General features: G+C 46.4%; 1 protein-coding gene across 1 annotated transcript in view; it reads left to right on the top strand.

Moving 5' to 3' along the window:
- Nucleotides 1–21,359, top strand: part of LOC101610720 — a 212,631-nt gene that overhangs the window by 125,279 nt on the left and 65,993 nt on the right. Inside the window, exons 28-31 of the mRNA XM_045155548.1 lie at nucleotides 2,473–2,475; nucleotides 5,760–5,877; nucleotides 8,147–8,312; nucleotides 15,935–16,073. Of these exons, the coding sequence (XP_045011483.1) occupies nucleotides 2,473–2,475; nucleotides 5,760–5,877; nucleotides 8,147–8,312; nucleotides 15,935–16,073 (426 nt within the window). The remainder of the gene's footprint in view (nucleotides 1–2,472; nucleotides 2,476–5,759; nucleotides 5,878–8,146; nucleotides 8,313–15,934; nucleotides 16,074–21,359) is intronic.

Below are 21,359 nucleotides of genomic sequence, written 5' to 3'. Positions count from 1 at the left end.
ATTTTTTTTTTAATTTTTTTTTTTATTTTTATTTATTTATTTATTTGAGAGCGACAGAGAGAAAAACGAGGGAGAGAGAGAGAATGGGTGCATCAGGAACTCCAGCCACTGCAAATGAACTCCAGATGCATGTGCCACCTTGTGCATCTGGCTTACATGGGTCCTGGGGAATTGAGCCTCGAACCAGTGTCCTTAGGCTTCACAGGCAAGCGCTTAACCGCTAAGCCATCTCTCCAGCCCCTACAGTTCTTTTTAATGGAGCAGAAAACGACAGTGGCGACAAGTGGTGTGGACAGAGAGACGAAATCACAGTCCAGATGCTCGGCTATGAGGTCTGCCATGTCCCAGCAGCTGCTGGCGCAGTGTGTCCAGATGCTTTCTTAACTCCAACACGCCATGTCTCCATGCATGTGCCATGATTGCGTGTGCGGCTCTGGAAGGACAGAGGCCGTCTCCATTTCCTGACCCGGGTGTGTCCCTCTGACGTTGGTCCTAGTAGGAAAGGGAGGTGACACATTAAACCTGGTACCTGGCCTAGCTGATTTCATCTCTTAAAGGAAGTGGAGAGGGTTCCATCCACTGACCTTTCGTTCAATCATGAACTAGTGACTATGTTGTCACTTGCTGGCAGGAGGTGGTATGGGGCTTCGAGAAGGCTTTGGGTGAGTGAACAGGGAAATGGGCATGATAACCGATCAAAGGAAAGTCACTGGGTAAGACAGCTCAGGTTGGAATGGTTCTCCTCTTATGGCCTGTATGCAATTGCTGGCGCGTCGTTCTCCAGCTGTGCTCAGCAACGTGCACCGAGGCGGGAAGCTGCATGGTTGGCTGGGTGGCTCTGGAGTTGGGGCCGTGGCTAGGCCAGTAATTTGTGCACTCAAAGATGCCGGGACCTGGAGCTGCTGATAAGGGGGTTGTTCATGCGTTGGCTGTGGAAGCCAGTCTGGATAGAGAAGAGATGGAGGTTGGAAGCACATTTGCCAGGATAAGGGAGATTTAGTGGAGGGAATGAGCGAGAAAACAGGAGGGACAAGAGTTGAGGGTGGAAAGTTAAGACTGTGGAGGTGGTAAGTTTCCAGGAGATGATGAAGTCTGGGGCTTGTCCCTGAAGTGGGGAGCAGAGGGGAGAATATGCATGGAAGGGGACACTGCTGAGCAGTCCCTGACATTGTCAGGTCAGAGGAATTAGTCTGTCTACCTGTGTTTCCCTCAGCAACCCTGAGCTAGCTTCCTGCTGCCTCTGCTTTTCCTAGGCAAGTAGCTACTCACTGAAGCCAAGAATGGAAAGGAGGGGGGGACAAAGCGACAGATAAGCACTCAACAGAGGGCCCTGCAACTCCAGGGACACATGTATGTCTCAGACACCAAGAACTGCTTAGCCATGCCTCTGGGACACAGCAGCCCACCTATGTCTCCCAGACCCATGTGTCTAGACTCAGACCTCCCACCCACCCATGTTTTGGTTTCGATATTATTTCTCTGGGACACCATCAAACCTATAAAATGAAGCAGAGGTTGGATTCAGCTGCTGTTGATCTGCTCCACCAGGAAGTGGTCTAAGTGTGGTTGATAAGAAAGGAAGCTCTCCCAACTAACACAATACTCATTCCTGAACTGAGAATCCATTGATTCAGACAGACATGAAAGGTAGGTAGGCTTAAAGCCAGTGATGCACTTCAAGAATTTCAGAGGTTTGAATAGAAGTGCCAGTCAGTTAAATGCCTGCCGCACGGGCATGAGGACCTGAGTTCGAATCCCTAGCACACTCATGAATGCCGAACGAGGTGGTGCCTGAATGTAACCTCAGCCCATGGGAGGCAGAGTCAGGAGACAGAGGCAAAGCTTGCTGGCTGGCTAGCTTAGCTAAATCAATGAGCTCTGGGTTCAGTGAGAGTAACCCTGTCTTGCCAAACGAGGCAGAGAATGATTGAGAAAGAATTTAACATTGACCTCTGATCTTTACACACAAACATGTGCATGCATACCTATAACATACATGTTATCACAATTGCCTTCATGCTGCTGGCGTAAAACCCCCGATCAAAAGCAGCTGATGGTGAGCTGGAGAGATGGCTTAGTGGTTAAGCACTTGCCTGTGAAGCCTAAGGACCCCGGTTCGAGGCTCGATTCCCCAGGACCCACGTTAGCCAGACACACAAGGGGGCACATGTGTCTGGAGTTCGTTTGCAGTGGCTGGAGGCCCTGGTGTGCCCACTCTGCTCTCTCTCTCTCTCTCTGCCTCTTTATCTCTCGGTCTGTTGCTTTCAAGTAAATAAATAAAAATTGAAAAAAAAAAGCAGCTGATGGAGCCAGGTGGTGCACGCCTTTAATCCCAGCACTCAGGTGACAAGAGGTAGGAGGATCACTGAGAGTTCGAGGCCACCCTGGGACTATATAATGAGTTCCACATCAGTCTGGGCTAGAGAGAGACCCTCCCTACCATATAAGACAAAAATAAATAAGTAAATAAAGCAGGTGATGGGAGGAAAGGGTTTATTTTGGTTTACAGTCTCCAGGGCAAGCTCGATGATGGCAGGGGATAGATGGCATGAGCAGAGGCTGGACATCACCTCCTGGGCAACATCAGGTGGAAAGCAGCAGTGAGAGAGTAAACTGCATACTCACAAAGGGAAGGTGGCTATAAGACCCTTAGCCCACCCCCAACAACACACCTCCTCCAGCAAGGCTCCAGTTCCCAAATTGCCATCAGCTGAGGACTTAGCATTCAGCACACATGGGATTATGGGGGATACCTAATTCAAACCACCATTCATGTGCTCCCCCACACATACATGTACCTACACCCCACACACATATACCAAAAAAAAAGAAAAAAAGGAGTTTTAATTTTTTTAAAAAAATTTTTTTGTTTATTTTTATTTATTTGAAAGTGATGGACAGAGAGCGAGAGAAAGAGGCAGATAGAAAGAGAGACAGAATGGGCACACCAGGGCCTCTGGCCACTGCAAACAAACTCCAGATGCGTGCGATCCCTTGTGCATCTGGCTAACGTGGGTCCTGGGGAATCGAGCCTTGAACCGAGGTCCTTAGGCTTCACAGGCAAGCGCTTAACAGCTAAGCCATCTCTCCAGCCCCGAGTTTTAATTTTTTTTTTAAAGATACGTTCAAGTTTAGCTTCATTTCGAACTGAAAGTCTCACCCATCTGATAACATGAGCAACTTACTTCAGTAAGTGGGAAGGGTTATTGGAATGGCTCCTAGAGATCCCCAAATGTTTCTCATAGGCCATCAACATGACAGTCAAAATTGTGCCCACAACGTTCAAAATGCCCCCTTGGCAGAGAGGCTCTGCCATTCGAGACCATGCAATGGGCAAGGACGTAGACTAAGAATTTGGTTACAGATGTGAGAGGTGGTCAAGCGATGGACTCGGCAGGGCCCAAGCTGTAAGAAAGGACAAATCTTGCCCTAGATTCCAGCTTTGGATGGGGATGGAGGGTGTCCTTTCACAGAGCAGATGGAAGATCTCTGAGACAGGGATGAGGAGCCCAGTTCTTGCCTTGTTTCACTGAGCTGGCCTGAGGCAGTGCCGGGCAAGGTTTAGAACTCCGGGGCTGAGGAAAGGGCCAGGCCCAGCACTGCAGATTTAGGAGTCTTTAGTAAATGGATGTGGTCGTAGCAAGAAGAGCACTTGAGGTTGTCCAAGGTGGGGGCGAGTGAGAAGAGCAGAGGGTTGACCCAGCAGCACTGGGCAGGGGACAGTGTGAGGTCTCTGCACCCACTGCCTCTCCTTCCTTACTTCTCTCCGTCAAGCCTGCCTGTTCCAGCAAAACCAGGACAAGCCTGGGGTTCCGCTGTTCTCTGGTTTTCCCACATAACCCTCCAGCCTAGACATCTTCCCAGTATGTTCATGATCCCAGGTTTTTGTTTGTTTTGTTTTCTTTTGTTTTTTAATTTTTTATTTATTTGAGAGCGACAGACACAGAGAGAAAGACAGATAGAGGGAGAGAGAGAGAATGGGCGTGCCAGGGCTTCCAGCCTCTGCAAACGAACTCCAGACGCGTGCGCCCCCTTGTGCATCTGGCTAACGTGGGACCTGGGGAACCGAGCCTCGAACCGGGGTCCTTAGGCTTCACAGGCAAGCGCTTAACCGCTAAGCCATCTCTCCAGCCCTGTTTTGTTTTGTTTTTTTAAGCAAGGTCTCAGTCTAGCGCAGGCTGACCTGAAACTCACTCTGTAGTTCGGGCTGGTCTTGAACTCCCAGTGATCCTCCTGCCTCAGCCTCCCAAGTGGTCCCACCACACCTGGCCATGATCTCAGTTTTAACAAATTCTTCCCTGGGCTCACATCCACCTCCAGCCACTTCAACAGCTATCAGGCACATGTTGACATAACAGTTAAACTTTGTAAAGCACCATAACATGTAATACTTGTCATATGTCCTTTGTAAAAATTATTTCTCACAAGCTAGGCATGGTGGCTCACTCCTATAATCCCAGCACTTAAGAGGCTGAGGCAGAAAGATCACAGCCTAGGTTATGGAGCAAGACCCGATTTCAAAACAAAAAAAAAGTATTCCACACATCAATCTATGAGGAATCATTACCCCATATGGTGGATGAAGAAATGTAAAGATGTTTAATGTCATATAATCACAGGTGAACTTCCTTCCGCTGCTCCTCCCCCGAATCCCAGACAAACACACTTCATTTGACTTGCTGGCTCCAGATGGATCCATTCAAGGTTGTGGTGGATTTCACTCCTGATCTCTGGCCTTCCAGATCGCCTGATACAAAACCTGACCCAGCATCCCGCCTCCCTCCAGGGTTGTGGTAGACAGATCAGCGAGCACCAAGGAAGGCCTTCATTTATGTGAAAGTCAAACACAGGAGCTGGGGGAATGGTCCAGTGGTTAAAGACGCTTGCTTGCAGAGCCTGCTGGCCTGTATTTGATTCGCCAGGACTCACAAAGTAGTGTGTGTATTTAGGGTTTGTTTTGCAGTGGCAAAAGGCCCTGGTGTGCTCATTCTCTCTCTGTCTCTCATAAATAACAATAATTTTTTAAAACTAAAAGTCCAATCAAATATCTCTTATTGGCATAGCCACTTGTGGTTAAACTATAAAGAACAGCAAGGTATTGGTTAGTGGAAAATTCAAGATGGTTACTCTGTGGCCGTGGGGAAGTCGTATCAGGCTTCAAGGATGCTGTTAAGCCAAAGTACTTGGGCTTGTGCAAGTCCTTAAACCAACTGTGTACGGACGTTATATTTGTCTATAAAACTGCAAAAGAGAGACAGCCGAATAGGCCAGAAGCTGGAGAACTGACAAGACATATGGTGAGCAGGGAAGGAAAACAGAATTGGTGTTTACAGCCAAGATCCTAGAGGTAGACAGATGTGCATTTCAACCCTGACTTTACCTTAGAAGCTTCCAGGCAGGACCTATACCACCTCTCCAGGCCCCAAATCCCTCAGCTGTGAACGTGGGACAAAAATAGGTTGTCAGAGAATTAAGTGACATCAAATATGTTTAACACCCAGTATGAGGCCTTTCCTTCCTTTACCACACATTCCCTCCCTTCATGCCCACGCCTTCCTACCTCCCAGGAAGCTTGGGCTAAAATCAGCTCCCATGCCCGTCTCCCTGAGATATTTATAAGTGACTCTGGCCATGCCCTGGCCTTGGATGCTGGCCCTGTGGTGACAAGCATGTGTGGCCCTCCACAGCCTCATGCTGGACGGGCCTGGGCTTGGCGGGAAGCAGTGAGCTGCTACAGGTGCCTTCTTGGAACCCTGCAGGCGTTTCCAGCCACGGCCTCGGAGTCTGCTGTCAGCTGATGGAAGAGTCTTCCTCAATTTATGGTTCATCCCCCATCCTTCTGAGGTGCTGGTTATGTTCAAAACTCTGCCAGAAAAGGTTGGTAATTTTTTTTTGGTGTGCCAGAGTAGAAACTGGCTGTTTCTTATGTCTCAGGACTAAACACATCAATTTGACAGGATTTTATTTTTTCCTCCCTCAGTGGTACCCAATAATTAAAATCTTTTCAAAAGCCGGGCGTGGTGGTGCACGCCTTTAATCCCAGCACTCGGGAGGCAGAGGCAGGAAGGATTGCCGTGAGTTCGAGGCCACCCTGAGACTCCTTAGTGAATTCCAGGTCAGCCTGGGCTACAGTGAGACCCTACCTCAAAAAAAAAAAAAAAAATCTTTTCAAACTCTAATACTTTTTACCTGCTTTATGATAATTTCTCTTGAGACCTATCATTTCATGAGTTCTATTTTTATCTTGGTCATTAATGAACACTAATCTGGACTCTCAAGGCTGTTTATTAATCCTCGGTGCCTTCCCTTTAACAAACCCCACTCTGATGTCCCTAAACTAATGAGAGATGATGCCCACACTGGTAACTCTGCAGGCTGCTAGGTTATGTCTGCTTGTTTGTTTTTGAAACGGGGTCTCCTACATCACCCACTCTGGCCTTGAACTTGAGATCAATCCACCAGCCTCAGACTCTGAGGAATGCTGGGATTTCGGGTGTGCACCACCACACCCACCCAGCTGGCTATTGACCTTGTCAATCATCCTTCTCCCCATCTTCTTTCTACTCCTCCTTCTCCTTCCCCCCACCCCTGCCCCTCATTATTAAGCACTGCCTGGCCTGGAACTTACTACGTAAGCCAGGGTGGCCTTGAACTTACAGCAGTCTTCCCGCCTCGGCTTCGGAGTGTTGGAATTGTAGGCATGTGCCAGCATATCTACAAGGCTATCTACCTAGCTTAGTAACAGAGACATAGTATTGATAACCTTGAAAAGGTGGATATGAGCCAGCATGGGCGGCACCCGATGAGGTAGGAGGCTTACCTGTGAGTTTGAAGCCAGCCTGGGGCTATTGAGTAAGTACCAGGTCGGACTGGGCTAGAGTGAGAACCTGCCTCAAAGCAAACAAACAAATAAACAAAGGTGGATATGGAAGCACGAACATTTGCTAGATAAAAATGCAACTGCAGGGCTGGAGAGATGGCTTAGCGGTTAAGCGCTTGCCTGTGTAGCCTAAGGACCCCGGTTCGAGGCTCGGTTCCCCAGGTCCCACGTTAGCCAGATGCACAAGGGGGCGCACGCGTCTGGAGTTCGTTTGCAGAGGCTGGAAGCCCTGGCGCGCCCATTCTCTCTCTCTCCCTCTACCTGTCTTTCTCTCTGTGTCTGTCGCTCTCAAATAAATTAATTAATTAAAAATGCAACTGCAATGTGATTTTCCTTTACAACTAAAAACCTGTGTAGCTATAAATACTCATGTTTTGCTTACAGATATCCACTCAGGACAATGCTATCTAATGTGGGTCCCTGGTTTGAATTTGTGACCCTTGTCATTCATTGATGGTCATGTAAACACATGTTGATGTATTCATGGTCACCAATGGCCTTAAACAAACAGAAGCACATTGTTTTAACCCCCACAGGAGAGCCCTTGTCCAAAACCTTGTTTAGGTTCATGAACTGGTTAGCTGTTTTCTTTTTTAGGGGTTATCCTGCTTAAATACAGTCGGCCCTCTGTGCCACAGTTTCTGCTTCCATTGGTTTAACTAACCACTGACTGAAAATATTTTGGTGAAAAACTGACTGTACAGACTTTTTCTTCCTTATCATTATTCTCTAAACCATGCAGCACACCAACTGTTTATAGGGCATTGACATTGTCATAGGTGTTATCAATAATCTAAGAGTGATTAAAAGTTCACAGGTTGGGGCTGGAGAGATGGCTTAATGCTTAAAGCACTTCCCTGGGAAGCCTAAGAACCAGGGTTCAGTTCCCCAGTATTCACATAAGCCAGATGCACGAGGTGACACATGTATCTGGAGTTTGCTTGCAATGGCTAGAGGCTCTATCTGCCTGTCTCCCTCCTTCTCTCTCTCTTTCTCTCCAACAAATAAATAAATAAAATATTTTTATAAATCAGTTCACAGGTTGTACACATGGGTTAAATGCTAACACTTGGGTTTTATATAAGGCGTTGATCATTTAGACACGATGGTATCACAGGGCTCTGAAACCAAGCCCCTCTACACACGGAGGGGTGACTGCTTACCTCTTTTAAGATATTGCTCCTAGCTATGCTCAAATATTGAATATGTCTCTTAGAAGCTTCCTGGAACTGATTTATTTTTTTCTTTGTTTTGATTTATCCACAGGCTGCTTTGAGATCCTTAAAGCTCACTCTACGTCTGATAGCCCCCCTCCATGACATTGTGTCCTACCTTTTCAGCTTTGCCAAACTTGGCAATTGTCCATCATGCTTTGAATTTCCTCTAAGTCCTAGCCCTGTGAGGAGTGACTGGGGAGGAAGTGAGGGCATTGGTAAGTGATTAACAGTGATTAAACTCACCACTGATAGTCAGTTGAAATTCTATGAAGCACTTAATCTTTGGAAAGCCAGAAGTGTGATATTTCCTCATAAATGACAGAGGAAGGATGGAGAAAGGAAAAGTCCCATCGTATACGGTGTCCAAAGTGCACGTTCACCTGGTGGGTTCCACATTTATAGGCCAAGGCACGAAGTACAAGGAGTCAGGAGGCCTGCGATTGGATCTCGCCACATGGCTAGAGGATGCTGGACACTTTACTCCCCAGGGCTCTGTTCACCTTCTACAAAATGGGATGTGAATGCCTATCTCATAGGGTTGTTCTCTGGATTAAAATCTATGTAAGCCTTTTAGAAGGAAACATTGGGCCACACTAAAGGTCACTCCCTTTCCCTTCCTAGTCCTTGTGAACTCACATGACAAGGTCAGAGTCAAGCTTGAACTGTTAAGAAGCTTCTAGACAGTCACACTAGACCACAATCTCCTGATAGTCCTGTGACAAAATTGATTGAGGCTTTAGTTTCCTATGATAACCTGTGGATGCCAACTCAGCTCCAGGTTATAAGATACAGACTCTTCCTATCTTCCAGTGTTGACAAGATACTACACATTAGTATCTTTTAGGTGGGGAGGGGTTGAGGTAGGGTCTCGCTGTAGCCCAAACTGATCTGGAATTCTCAGGGTAGCCTCAAACTCACAGTGATCCTCCTACCTCTGCCTCCTGAGTGCTGGGATGTTTAAAAAATCTTATTTGCAAGGGGAGAGAGAATGAAAATGAGTGTGCCAGAGTCTCCTGCTGCTGCAAACAAACTCCAGATGCATGCGCCACTTTGGGCATCTGGCTTTACATGAGTACTGGGGAATCAAACCTAGGCTGTCAGGCTTTGCAAGCAAGCTCCTTAACCACTGAGCAATCTCTCCAGCCCCACACAATAGTATCTTCTAAGGAGAAAACAGGATTTACTGGAAACAGACACATTGATCTTAGTTTAATAATTTGCCTCCCATCTAAGTTAAATCACTAATGCAAAAATTCATCAATTAATAGCATGAGTATTGTAACAGAGTAGCCAGGAATTTTTTTTTTTCTTTTTGGGTGGTGTGTGGTGGGGTGGAGGGTTTGAGGTAGGGTCTCACTTTAGCCCAGACTGACCTGGAACTGACTCTGTAGCTCCAAGCTGACTTTGAACTCACAGCAATTCTCCCTCTGTCTCCTGAGTTCTAGGAATCATGCCTGGCAGTAGCTGTGAATTTTAAAGATGAGCCTAAGAAATGAATAGGCCAGGTGTGATAAAGCTATGAGTTTGAGGCCAGCTTGAGACTACACAATGAATACCAAATCAGCCTGGGCTAGAGCAAGGCCCTACTAAAATAAAATAAAATAAAATAAGCCAGGCGTGGTGGTGCATGCCTTTAATCCCAGCACTCGGAAGGCAGGGGTAGGAGGATTGCCATGAGTTCGAGGCCGCCCTGAGTCTACATAGTGAATTCTAGGTCAGCCTGGGCTAGAGTGAGACCCTACGTTGAGAAACCAAAATAAATAAATAAATAGGTAAAATAAAATAAAATAGGTAATAGAACTGGTGGAATTTATGCCATATATATATATATATATATATATATATATATACACACATGAAGATACCCTCAGGAGAGAGCTGCTGGGAAGTTGTGAGTGCTAGCCATCAGATGTAGGTCAGAAAAAAAAGAGGGTAGGTGGAGAAAAGGGGGCTTCCTGCCTTTGAGTGGAGTTAGCAGTTAACAGGAAGTCCTCCAGCAACTGGAGGCAAGATGCTCTCTGGGCAAAGCCTGTTACGAGCTGCTCTGGGGCTCTCGCCCCAGCTTGGAGAGGAGCAAAGAAAACAAGGATGACCCCAGCAAGACAAAAAAACAAGGGCCCTGATGAGGACCGCCAACCAGAGCAGAGAACCTTTCTGCCCACCAGTTGGGTGCCTGGAGACAGTAACACAGGAGGACCTATTGCGGAGGATCTAGAATCCAGGATAAAGGCAGAGTTGTCTTGCTTTTTTACTGGTGCGCAGGCCTGGAAATGGTGGAGCTGCGTGGGGCCCGGGCTTTCTCAGGAGTATAATTAGAGAAGTGCCCTTTGGCATGTGGTGAGGAAAAACAGCTGTGCTCCAGGGAGAATGTGTAAAATTTTGCATCCTTGGAATTGCTGAAAATAGATAAAGAGAAAATTAAGTGAAATATTTTTTGAAAAAATTCCACTAAGGTAAACACCTTTTTTAAAAAGGCTGGGCCTGCTTGATTCCTGGACCAATTCCCAGAGGAGACAAGGAGAACCAAGGTGGAAGATGAAATGGGACTTTGTCCCTTTAAGCCAGTTCTGAGCTGACTGGAGGTAGTTAAAATGACTTTAGTGGACGTGAGCACTTTAAAATATTTGTTAAAAGGGCACTGGGGATGTGAGCTTCTGGTCCTCTCCATGACCAAAAGAAGCAGCTCTTCCACACATGGGCCAGCTATGAGGACCCAGCCACATTCTCTCCTTCTCTGGGAGCCAGTAACTCCCCTTGGGGTCGGCCTGAAGCAGAGGGTGTCATCAGAATGGAGGCATTCGCACTGAGCTTTCTTTGCCAAGTCTCAGCCAGCCAACTAGAGCCTGAATGCAATACACTGAACCTGAGCTTTCAGGACCCATCAAGACGAAGGCTCCCTGTCCCTCTCCCCTCCACAATTCCCTGGAGACAAAGAAAGAGAGGGTGTGTGTGTTCGATAGTCCCAGGCTGGCCTTGAACTCATGATGATCCTCCTACCTTAGCCTCCCCAGTGCTGGAACTAAAGGTGTACACCACTACACCCAGCTTTTTTTTTATTATTATTATTAAAATATTTTCATTTATTTATTTGTGAGGAGAGAGAGAGAGAGAGACTGAGAGATAGCTAGAATGAACAAGCATGCCAGGGCCTCTTGCCACTGCAGACAAACCCCAGGCACATGGGCCAGGCCGTTTAGTGTACCTAGATTTACATGGGTACTGGGGAATTGAACCCAGGTCAGCAGGCTTTGCAAACAAGCACTTTTAACCTCTGAGCCAGCTCCCCAGCCCCTTGTTTTTTTTTAATTTTTATTTATTTATTTATTTATTTGAGAGCGGCAGACACAGAGAGAAAGACAGATAGAGGAGAGAGAGAGAATGGGCGCGCCAGGGCTTCCAGCCTCTGCAAACGAACTCCAGACGCGTGTGCCCCCTTGTGCATCTGGCTAACGTGGGACCTGGGGAACCGAGCCTCGAACCGGGGTCCTTAGGCTTCACAGGCAAGTGCTTAACCACTAAGCCATCTCTCCAGCCCATGTTTTTGTTTTTTTAACTGGAGTACAAAGTAATAGGTTTCATTTTGGTGTTTTCATACATAGTTTGTTTTCATTGATTCAGTTCTTTTCCCTCAGCCCTTTACCCCTTTGCCCCCCTTCTGCCCCCTCAGACTCCTATACCCTTCATGCCATGTGCGCTCATACCCTCACCCATTGCCTCAAAACTTCCCCATATCTTGGTCCCCTTTCTAGCTTCATGACTTATACCGACACACACACACATACTTACACATATAAAAGCTAAGATTCATAGTTGAGGTAAATCATGTGGCATTGTCTTTCTGAGGCTGAGATACCTCACTTAACATAAATCCCAGATCCATTCATTTTCCTGAAAATTGCATAATTTCACTTTTATCTACAATTGACTAAAACTCCATTGCGTATATGAACCACGTTTTCATCAGCCATTTATCAGTTGATGGACGTCTGAGCTGATTCCATTTCCTGACTATTGTGACTAGAACAGCAACAAACACAGATGCTTACGTCTCTCTGTGGTAGGCCATGGAGTCCTTTGGGCGCATGACCAGCAGTGCTATAGCTGGGTCATATGACAGCTCTATTTTTAGTTTGTTGAGAAACCTGCACACTGATTTCTACAGTGGCTGTGGCAGTTTATCCTCCCACTAGCAGTGAGTAAGGGCTCCTCTTTCCCCACACCCTCACCATCTTTCTTTTTAAAATTTTTTTGTTCATTATTTATTTATTTATTTGAGAGTGACAGAGAAAGAGACAGAGACAGAGAGAGAGATTGAGAACGGGCACGCCAGGGCCTCCAGCCACTGCAAACGAACTCCAGATGCATGCGCCCCCTTGTGCATCTGGCTAACGTGGGTCCTGGGGAACCGAGCCTCGAACCGGGGTCCTTAGGCTTCACAGGCAAGCGCTTAACCGCTAAGCCATCTCTCCAGCCCTCTTTTTTTTTTTTTTTTTTTTTTTTTAATGATACCTGTTTTGACTGGGTGAAATGGAATCTCAAAGTAGTTTTTATTTGAGTTTCCTTGATGGCTAAAGATATTGAACATTTTAAAAGAATTTATTGGCTAGTTTAGTTTCTTCTTTTGAGAACTGTCTCTTCAGTTCATCAGTCTGTTTATTGATTGATTGCAGTTGTGGGGATTGGTGTTTAATTTTTGCAGTTATTTATAAATTCGGGATATTAGACTCCACCCCCCCCCACCCCCCGCCAACATACCCACATCAGAAGCATAGCTGGCAAAGATTTTTCTCCCATTCTGTAGGTTGACTGTTCACTCTCTGCTGATAGCTTCCTTTGCAGTGCAGGAATATTTGATGTCACGTAGTCCCATTTGGGATTAGTTCCTGTGCCATGTGAATCCTATTCAGAAAGCCAGAAAATTCTTGGGGACTGAAGAAATGGCTCAGTGGGTAAGAGCATTTCTTGCACAAGCATGAGGGCCTGAGGGGGCCTGGGACTGTCAGAGCTTAATTCCCTCGCTCCCATGTGAACAGCTGCCCACACGCATCCATAACCCCAGCTCTGTGGGGAACAGAGACTGAAGAAGTGTTAGAGTGCCCGAAAATGGCAAGCTCTGGAAGCAGTAAGAGACTGTCTCAGGAAAATAACGGGCATGAGGACCTTCTCCTCTGGCCTCTGCACCCACGTGCATGAGACACACCCTTTGCACACACACCACACCATACACACTACTATACATACTCACTCACACACACACAAAGTTCTTGCCTAAACCTATACCTTGAAGTGCTTTCTTCTAGTACTTTCAGTTGTTTTGATTTTTTTTTATAGTTTTTTTTAATCTTTTTTTTTAATTTATTTGAGAGCGACAGACACAGAGAGAAAGACAGATAGAGGGAGAGAGAGAGAATGGGTGAGCCAGGGCTTCCAGCCTCTGCAAACGAACTCCAGACGTGTGTGCCCCCTTGTGCATCTGGCTAACATGGGACCTGGGGAACCGGGCCTCGAACCGGGGTCCTTAGGCTTCACAGGCAAGTGCTTAACCACTAAGCCATCTCTCCAGCCCGTTGATTTTTTTTTTAATTGAGGTAAGGTCTCACTCTGGCCCAGGCCGACCTGGAATTCACTATAGAGATTCAGGGTGGCCTCGAACTCATGACAGTCCTCCTACCTCTGCCTCCCGAGTGCTGGGATTAAAGGTGTGAGCCACCACGCCCAGCACTTTCCATTTTAAAGTAAGGTCTTTGGCTCATTTTTATTAATTTTTGTCCACACAGAACTATTTTGATCATGTGCAAAAGTGCTTTTGCACAAGGAACATGATGAAACATATTAGGCCCTGAACAAACAGGCTCCATGACCACCTCGCCTCCCAGCATCCGCTCGTTCTTGGACAGATCACGCAAATGTCTCCTCCAGTGGAAATGTTTTTATAGCCCAATGGGTCCATCACATTTGGAAGAGTCATTAAGGAAAACCGATTTGGCTGGGGAGATAACTAATTAGGTAAAGCACTTGACTTGCAAGCTTGAGAACCTGAGTTCTTCCTTAGCACCCATAAAAAGACACCCAGGCAGGCTGGAAAGATGGCTTAGCGGTTAAGGCATTTGCCTTCAAAGCCAAAAGATCGATTCTCCAGGACCCACATAAGCCAGATGCATAAGGGGGCACATGCATCTGGAATTCATCTGCAGTGGCTGGATGCCCTGATGTACCCATTCTCTCTCTCTCTCTCTCTCTCTTCTGCTTTCTCTCTCTAAAATAAATAAATAAAATATATTTAAAAAAAAAGATATCCAGGCAAGCATAATGGCATGTGATTATAATTCTATAGCTCTGGGAAGCAGCCAGCAGATCTAGCCTAACTAGGTGAGCTCTGAACCAGTGAGAAATCCACTCAAAATGGTGGATGGTGTCTGAAGCAATGACACCTGAGGTTGTCTTTTGACTTCTATTTGTGCACACACATGCATGTGAACACACACACACACACACACACACACACACACACACACACACACACAGATATTAACTTATTGGACCTCATTATTCAGGGGTTGGCAGAAACCCAACATAGTTTCCTGTCATGTGTAAAGCAACAAATGGACATGAAATATAATTGATCCTCTTTCCCTATAGTCACATGCATATGTGGTAAGTATTAGCTGTCATTCTCAGCCCTGGATCCACCCTGGTTAGGCTTTCCCAGACAGCTTCCCACTCCCACAATCCTCTGCTTCCCTACAGGGCAAATTCTGAAGAGGCCCAGTAACGGAAGGGAGGGAAGAGCCTGCTTGGGTTTGGAGGAGCTGCCAAGAGAGCAACTCTGGCAATGACCTTGAGCAATTCCAGCAATGCCCTTGAGCAACTCCCTCTTGAGTAACCTAGAGAAGGTGGTGATTCATTTCTACAGCCCTTCTTCCCATAATAGAGATATCCTCTCAGGATAGAAAAGCATCATTGTCCCACAGGGAGCTGAAAGGCATTTGCGGGGCAGATGATGTTCAGATATTCCTGAAGGTGTGGGCCCACCATGCCCCTCCGCCAGCTCATGGTTTGTTTTGCTGAGCGCTTCCATTTTGTCTGACTTGCTCCCTCCACGGGCCAATGATGGAGGTCTGGGAACAGCTGTCCAGATGTGGGCCCAGTTCCTCAACCAGCCCTAAGTGGCACAAAGAGCTCCTACTTGCAGCTTCGCCTGAAATATTAGCACATTTATGACTATGCAGCATTCTCCTATAGTGAGTGTGCAAGAAATAAGCCAGATTCCTAAAATGACTAGAATCATCTACATCCTACAGATGGATATATGTGAACACATGTGGACATGGATATCTGTACATATGTACACAGACATGTGCATGTCGACTTTACCTGCTTTGTGACTCTTGAGCCAGTCTGTGAGCCGGTGACAGGGTAGACTCATGTGGATGGCTTGGCGACGAACATGAAATGTCAAGGCCCTCACGGATATACTGGGGACTTTACCTTCCCATTCCTTGTCATTTGTCCTTTTCTTCCTGTTTTGAGATCATCGCCCTGCAAATTTTAAAACTTTCTTTCAACAGCATGTTCTTACTGTGCCGAAAAAGCAAAGCTAAGTTTTTATCTTCCAGAGGGAGGAAGGAAGGGAAGATAAATTGGACATTGGGTTCTAGAGCACAAGGTTTCGCTGGTCTTGCAAAACATATAATTAGGCCATTCACAAACAAAGGAAAGGAAGTCTATTTAGGTGACAGGTTAGCCTGGGCGAGGGGACGCCAGACGGAGGCTCGCTGGGTTGGTTAGGTCAGCCTGTGTCTCACCCCGTCTGATTCAGATGTTGTCCACCTTCCAGGCTCTGTACTTCAAGAATTACAGGAAAGGCTTGACAGCCTCCCGAGGCCCCAAGACCCCACCGAGGTGGCCCAGGCCCTCCTCCTTCACAGGGATGTGATGTTTCTGCAGTTCGATGTTGTTATGAGGCATCTCCTCGGGTAAGGGCCCTGGCTCTATTCCTGCCAGAGAGGTTCTATTGAGCAGGTGCTTACTGGCAAATTATTAGATAAGAACTTAAAACAATCAGGGCACTTGGGCTGGAGAGATGGCTTAGTGGTTAAGCGCTTGCCTGTGAAGCCTAAGGACCCTGGTTCAAGGCTCAATTCCCCAGGACCCACGTTAGCCAGATGCACAAGGGGGCGCACGCGTCTGGAGTTTGTTTGCAGTGGCTGGAGGCCCTGGCGCGCCCATTCTCTCTCTCTCTCTCTCTCTCTCTCTCTCTCTCTCTCTCTGCTTCTTTCTCTCTCTCTCTGTCACTCTCAAATAAATAAATAAAAATGAACAAAAAAAAAATAAAAAAAAACAATCAGGGCACAACCAGATCAAAGCACACAACCACACACCTCTTTTTTTTAACTTTATTTTTATTTATTTATTAGAGAGAGAGAAAGAAGCAGAGAGATGGAGAGAGAGAATGGGCATGCCAGGGCCTCCAGCCACTGCAAATGAACTCCAGGTGCATGTGCCCCCTTGTGCATCTGGCTAATGTGGGTCCTGGAGAGTTGAACTAGGATCATTTGGCTTTGCAGGCAAACACCTTAACCACTAAACCATCTCTTCAGCCCTCACACACCTCTTCATGTAAAGCATGCCTCTGTGGAATCCATCCTCACACTCATTTCAATATCTTATGTATTTGCAAGAAGAGAGAGAGAGAGGGAGTAGGCATGTCAGGGCCTCTAGCTACTGCAAATGAATTCTAGATGTATGTGCCACTTTGTGCAAGATATTAGGGTTTGCAGGCAAGCACCTTAACCACTGAGCCATCTCTCCAGCCCCCTGATTTTATTAAAGCAATTTCAAGCATTAATATTAACTAATTAACAGTCATTGCATTTAATAATTAGGTTGTTTATTGATATTTAAAGTTTTTCTTTTTTTGAGGTAAGGTCTCATTCTAGCCCAGGCTGACCTGGAATTCATGATGTAGTCTCAGGGTGGCTTCAAACCCATGGTGATCCGTCCTACCTCTGCCCCTCAAGTGCTGGGATTAAAGGCACATGCCACCACACCCGGCTGAAATTAAAACTTTTATCCACTTGAGAATCATTATTTCTAAGCGTTTTACTTTTTATCAACCTTACCTTTCAAAGAGACAGTTTTCACTCTACTTTTGGGGGGGGCATATATGTGTACATGAAGTGTGTTTGTGGGTATTTGTTCATGCATGTGCATATGGTGTGCACACGACATGGTGTGTGTGTGTGGGTGTGTGTGTGTGTGTGTGTGTGTAGGCCAGATGACAACTTCAGGAGTTGCCTTCTATCATGGTTTTTTTTTGGGGGGGAGGGGGATTTTTGTTTGTTTGTTTTGTGTTGTTCCTCATGGTAGGGTTTCAGTCTAGCTCCAGTTGATCTGGAAATCACTATGTAGTCTCAGGGTGGCCTCGAACTCATGGTGATCCTCCTACCTCTGCCTCCCGAGTGCTGGAATTAAAGACATGCACCACCATGCCCAGCATTCCACCTTGTTTTGAGGTGGGGTTTTTCGTTCATTGCCACATTTGCCAGGCTAGTTGACACTCAAGTGTCCAAGTGATCCTCCTGTCTCCACCTCCCTTCCCACCATAGGAATGCTGAGATAACAGACTCACTACTGCAGCTGGCTTTTTATGTGGGCTCTGGGATTCAAAGTTCTTCACAGCTGTGTGACAAGCTCTTTAGTCACTGAGCCATCTCCTCAGCCCTTTCACTGTACTTCTGCAGCTAATGGAATTGATTACAGGAGTTAATTTTGTAAGGGAATCCACCTTGACCTTGTAGGAACCATCTTATTAAGTTTTCTGCATATAAAAAGAATGTTTTGAGCTAGAGAGATGTCTTAGCAGTTGAGGCACTTGCTTGCAAAAGCCTAAGCACCCAGGTTTGATTCCTTAGTGCCCACATGAGCCAGATGCACAAGGTGGCACATGCTCCTGAAGTTCATTTGCAATGGCTGGAGGCCCTGGTATGCCCATTCTCTCTCTTTTTCTCCCTCCCTCCCTCCCTCTCTCTATCTCAAATAAATAAATAAATAAAGATTAAAAGAATGTTTTATTTTGCTAATTAACCATAATTCTGATACAACTTGGATTAACATTCATATTTCCAGGAGAAGTCTTATATGAGAGAGGAAACAGTCCAGCCTCAGACTGGGTCTGTTCTTTGACACAGTGTAACCCAGGCAGGCTTGAAGCTTGCTATGTAAATGTGTCCAGCCTGCAGCATCCCAGTATAGCTGTGTGTATTTGTAGATGACATCATATGAATACAGACCCATACATTAGCAGATGACTGCATCAATCACAATGTCAAAAGGCAGGGCACCCCTGAGTAGCCCAAGCCAACCTGGAACTCGTGATCTTCCTGTTGTAACCTCCCAAGTGCTGGAATCACAGGCATGCAGCTCTGTGCCCAACTCGGATTACCATTTTGTTTTGAGACAGGGTGTCACTTTATAGTTAGTCCTCATTAGACCAGGCTAAATTCAAGGCAATCCTCCTGCCTCTGCTTCCTGAGTGCTGGAATTACAGGCCTGTACCACCATGCCAAGCTCTGGCTGTTCTTTTTTTTTGAGAGAGAGAGAGATGAGAGAGAGATGGTGTGCCAGGGCCTCAGCCACTGTAATTGAACTCCAGACGCTTGTGCCACCTAGTGGGCACGCACAGCCTTGCTCTTTCCTCAACTTTGTGCGTCTGGCTAATTGGAGATCTAGTGAGTAGAACATGGGTCCTTAGGCTTTGCAGGCAAGTGCCTTAGCCACTAAGCCATCTCTCCAGGCCTGGTTATCCTTTGTGTTTTAAAAAATATTTTTAGTTATTTATTTATTTCACAGAGAAAGAGGGAGAGAGAGAGAGAAAGAGAATGATTTGGCATATCAGGGCCTCCAGCCACTGCAAATGAACTCCAGTCACGTATGCCCCCTTGTGCAGCTGGCTGATGTGGGTCCTGGGGAATTGAACTTGGGTCCTTTGGCTTTGCAGGAAAATGCCTTAACTGCTAAGCCATCTCTCCAGCCCAGTTATCCTTTTTTAAAATATTTCTTATTTATTTATTAGAGAGAAACAGAGAATAGGCAGGGCCTCTAGCCACTGCAAATGAACTCCAGATGTATGCGCCACCTTGTGCATCTGGCTTACATGGGTTCTGGGGAGTCAAACCTACATTCTTAGGCTTCACAGGCAAGTGCCTGAACTGCTGAGCCATCTTTCCAGCCCTGGTTATTCTTAAATTTTCAAAACCTGTTAACTTTTTTTTTAGCTGGTCTCCATTAACAGTGTCACTAAGGACCTCAAATAACTGTACAAATACTTCCCACTCTTAGCATCCAGCATCCAAAGAATGGAAGTGTAGGACTGTGTTGAATGAAAAAAAAATTATATATATATATATATATAATTCTGCACCTTTTTTTCTGTCAGAGATTCTTGGATTTAGGATGTAAATTCAGCCAGGCATGGTGGTGCACATCTTTAATCCCAGCACTTGGGAGGCAGAGGTAGAAATATCGCTGTGAGTCCAAAGCCATCCTGAGACTATATAGAATGTAAGTTCAGGGCAGGAGACATGGCTTAGTGGTTAAGGTGCTTGCCTGCAAAGTTAAAGGACCCAGGTTCAGTTCCCCAGGACCCACGTAAGCCAGATGCACAAGGTGACACATGCATCTGTAGTTTGTTTGCAGTGGCTAGAGGCCCTGGCATGCTTGCTCTCTCTCTCTCTCTCTCTCTCAAATAAATATTTTTTTAAATAAAAGAATAGAATGTAGGTTCAGCAGAGTGTATGTCATGTTAATGTGTTGGCTGATTATTGGCAAACAGCTTTCTGAGCTGCAGCTTAGCCAACAGGCAAAGGTTGTAAAGGCTTCACATGTTGGGATGGCCATTGAATAGGCAGGTCCCTGGACCCTGACAGCCTCGCATCAGAATTTGCGTCAGTTTTTCCTGTTTGTTTGTTTGTCTGAGATAGGTTCTCATTGCAGCCCAGGCTGGCCTAAAACTCACTTGTGTAGCCCAGAACTTCTGGCAATCTTTCTGTTTCAGCATCTAAGTTCTGGGATTATAGACATAAACTACCACTGCTACCCAAGGCCAGAAATTGTAGGGAATTAATACATGCTAAAGAAATAGAAGCACCCCCAGAAATCCTAATGGGGTCCGGGCATGCAGGGATTTGTCTGATGGTGTTCCCCTGGGGAAACCACCCTGCTTCCCCCCAGATTGCTTCGTCTCGGCACACTGTCTTCTGGCACAGAGGTCCCCGTGTCCTGTATCTGCTCTCCATATCTCTCTCGGCGGGAACTGCCCAGGTGGCACACCTTGGTGAGCCCTTTTGCCTCGTGTTTCCCTGGCCTTTCTTTCTTCCGACTTCTTCCAGCTGGGTACATGTAGGCAGCCAGCAGCAGATGGGCAGCAGAGCTAGGTGAGTCCAGCGCTGATCCAGTCCACGGTGGACTTTGCGCAGCCCTGTGGGAGAGAGGTGACTCAGAAGAGAAGGCAGGAGATGGGAGAAGAAAGTCAAAGGATAAATGTCACCCCCGTCCATCGTCTTATGTCACACCGAACATGTAAACAAAGGAAAGCCTTTAGGTAATCAAGAGACCAGGAAGTCGGGGATGTTCCTTGGACCCTCTCAAAATTCAGCACGTTTGAGCAAATAGGACTGTTTGCTCAGGGAGCACTTTGCCTGTGTGAGCTGAAGGCTTCTCCAACTTGAAAGGAAAGAAACTTCATGAACTCTTACCTGGAATGAGCTTAGCATGTTTCCATAGACTGGGAGAGAGGAGGGATGAGGCACTTGGATAGCAGGCTCCTAAAATCCTGCTCCCCTGAGGGTAGACCAGATGGAGTTACCTAATACATTTCACGCTGCCTTTGTCCCCTGCCCTCTTCCAGCTGGGCAAAGGCCTGATGGGAGTTGGTGCCTGGACACTAACAGACTGGAGTCAAATTGTCCAGGGCCCGTCATTCACCTCTGGGCATGTCCATGAAGCAATGATTCTATTGTCTGATTGAAGAGACACCGGAGGGCTGAGCTTATCTGTATTGCTCGTGAAGCAAACATCATTCTCCTTGAGGCGAATGGTCCCTAGAAGGGATGCTGAGACAGTCTTATCCATGCAAGTGAGGAGTTGGAAAACTATTGCCATAGTTTCCTGCTGGTTTCTATGTGGCCTGTGGGCTCTTCTTTTCCTCCCACCTTTTGCCTTCTCTCTTTTTTTTTTTTTAATTTTTATTTATTTATTTGAGA

This window comes from Jaculus jaculus, chromosome 7, assembly GCF_020740685.1.
Source record: "Jaculus jaculus isolate mJacJac1 chromosome 7, mJacJac1.mat.Y.cur, whole genome shotgun sequence".
NCBI lineage: Eukaryota > Metazoa > Chordata > Mammalia > Rodentia > Dipodidae > Jaculus > Jaculus jaculus.
Note: the sequence above shows the minus strand (reverse complement) of the source record. Positions and strands in the feature narration are given on the sequence as shown.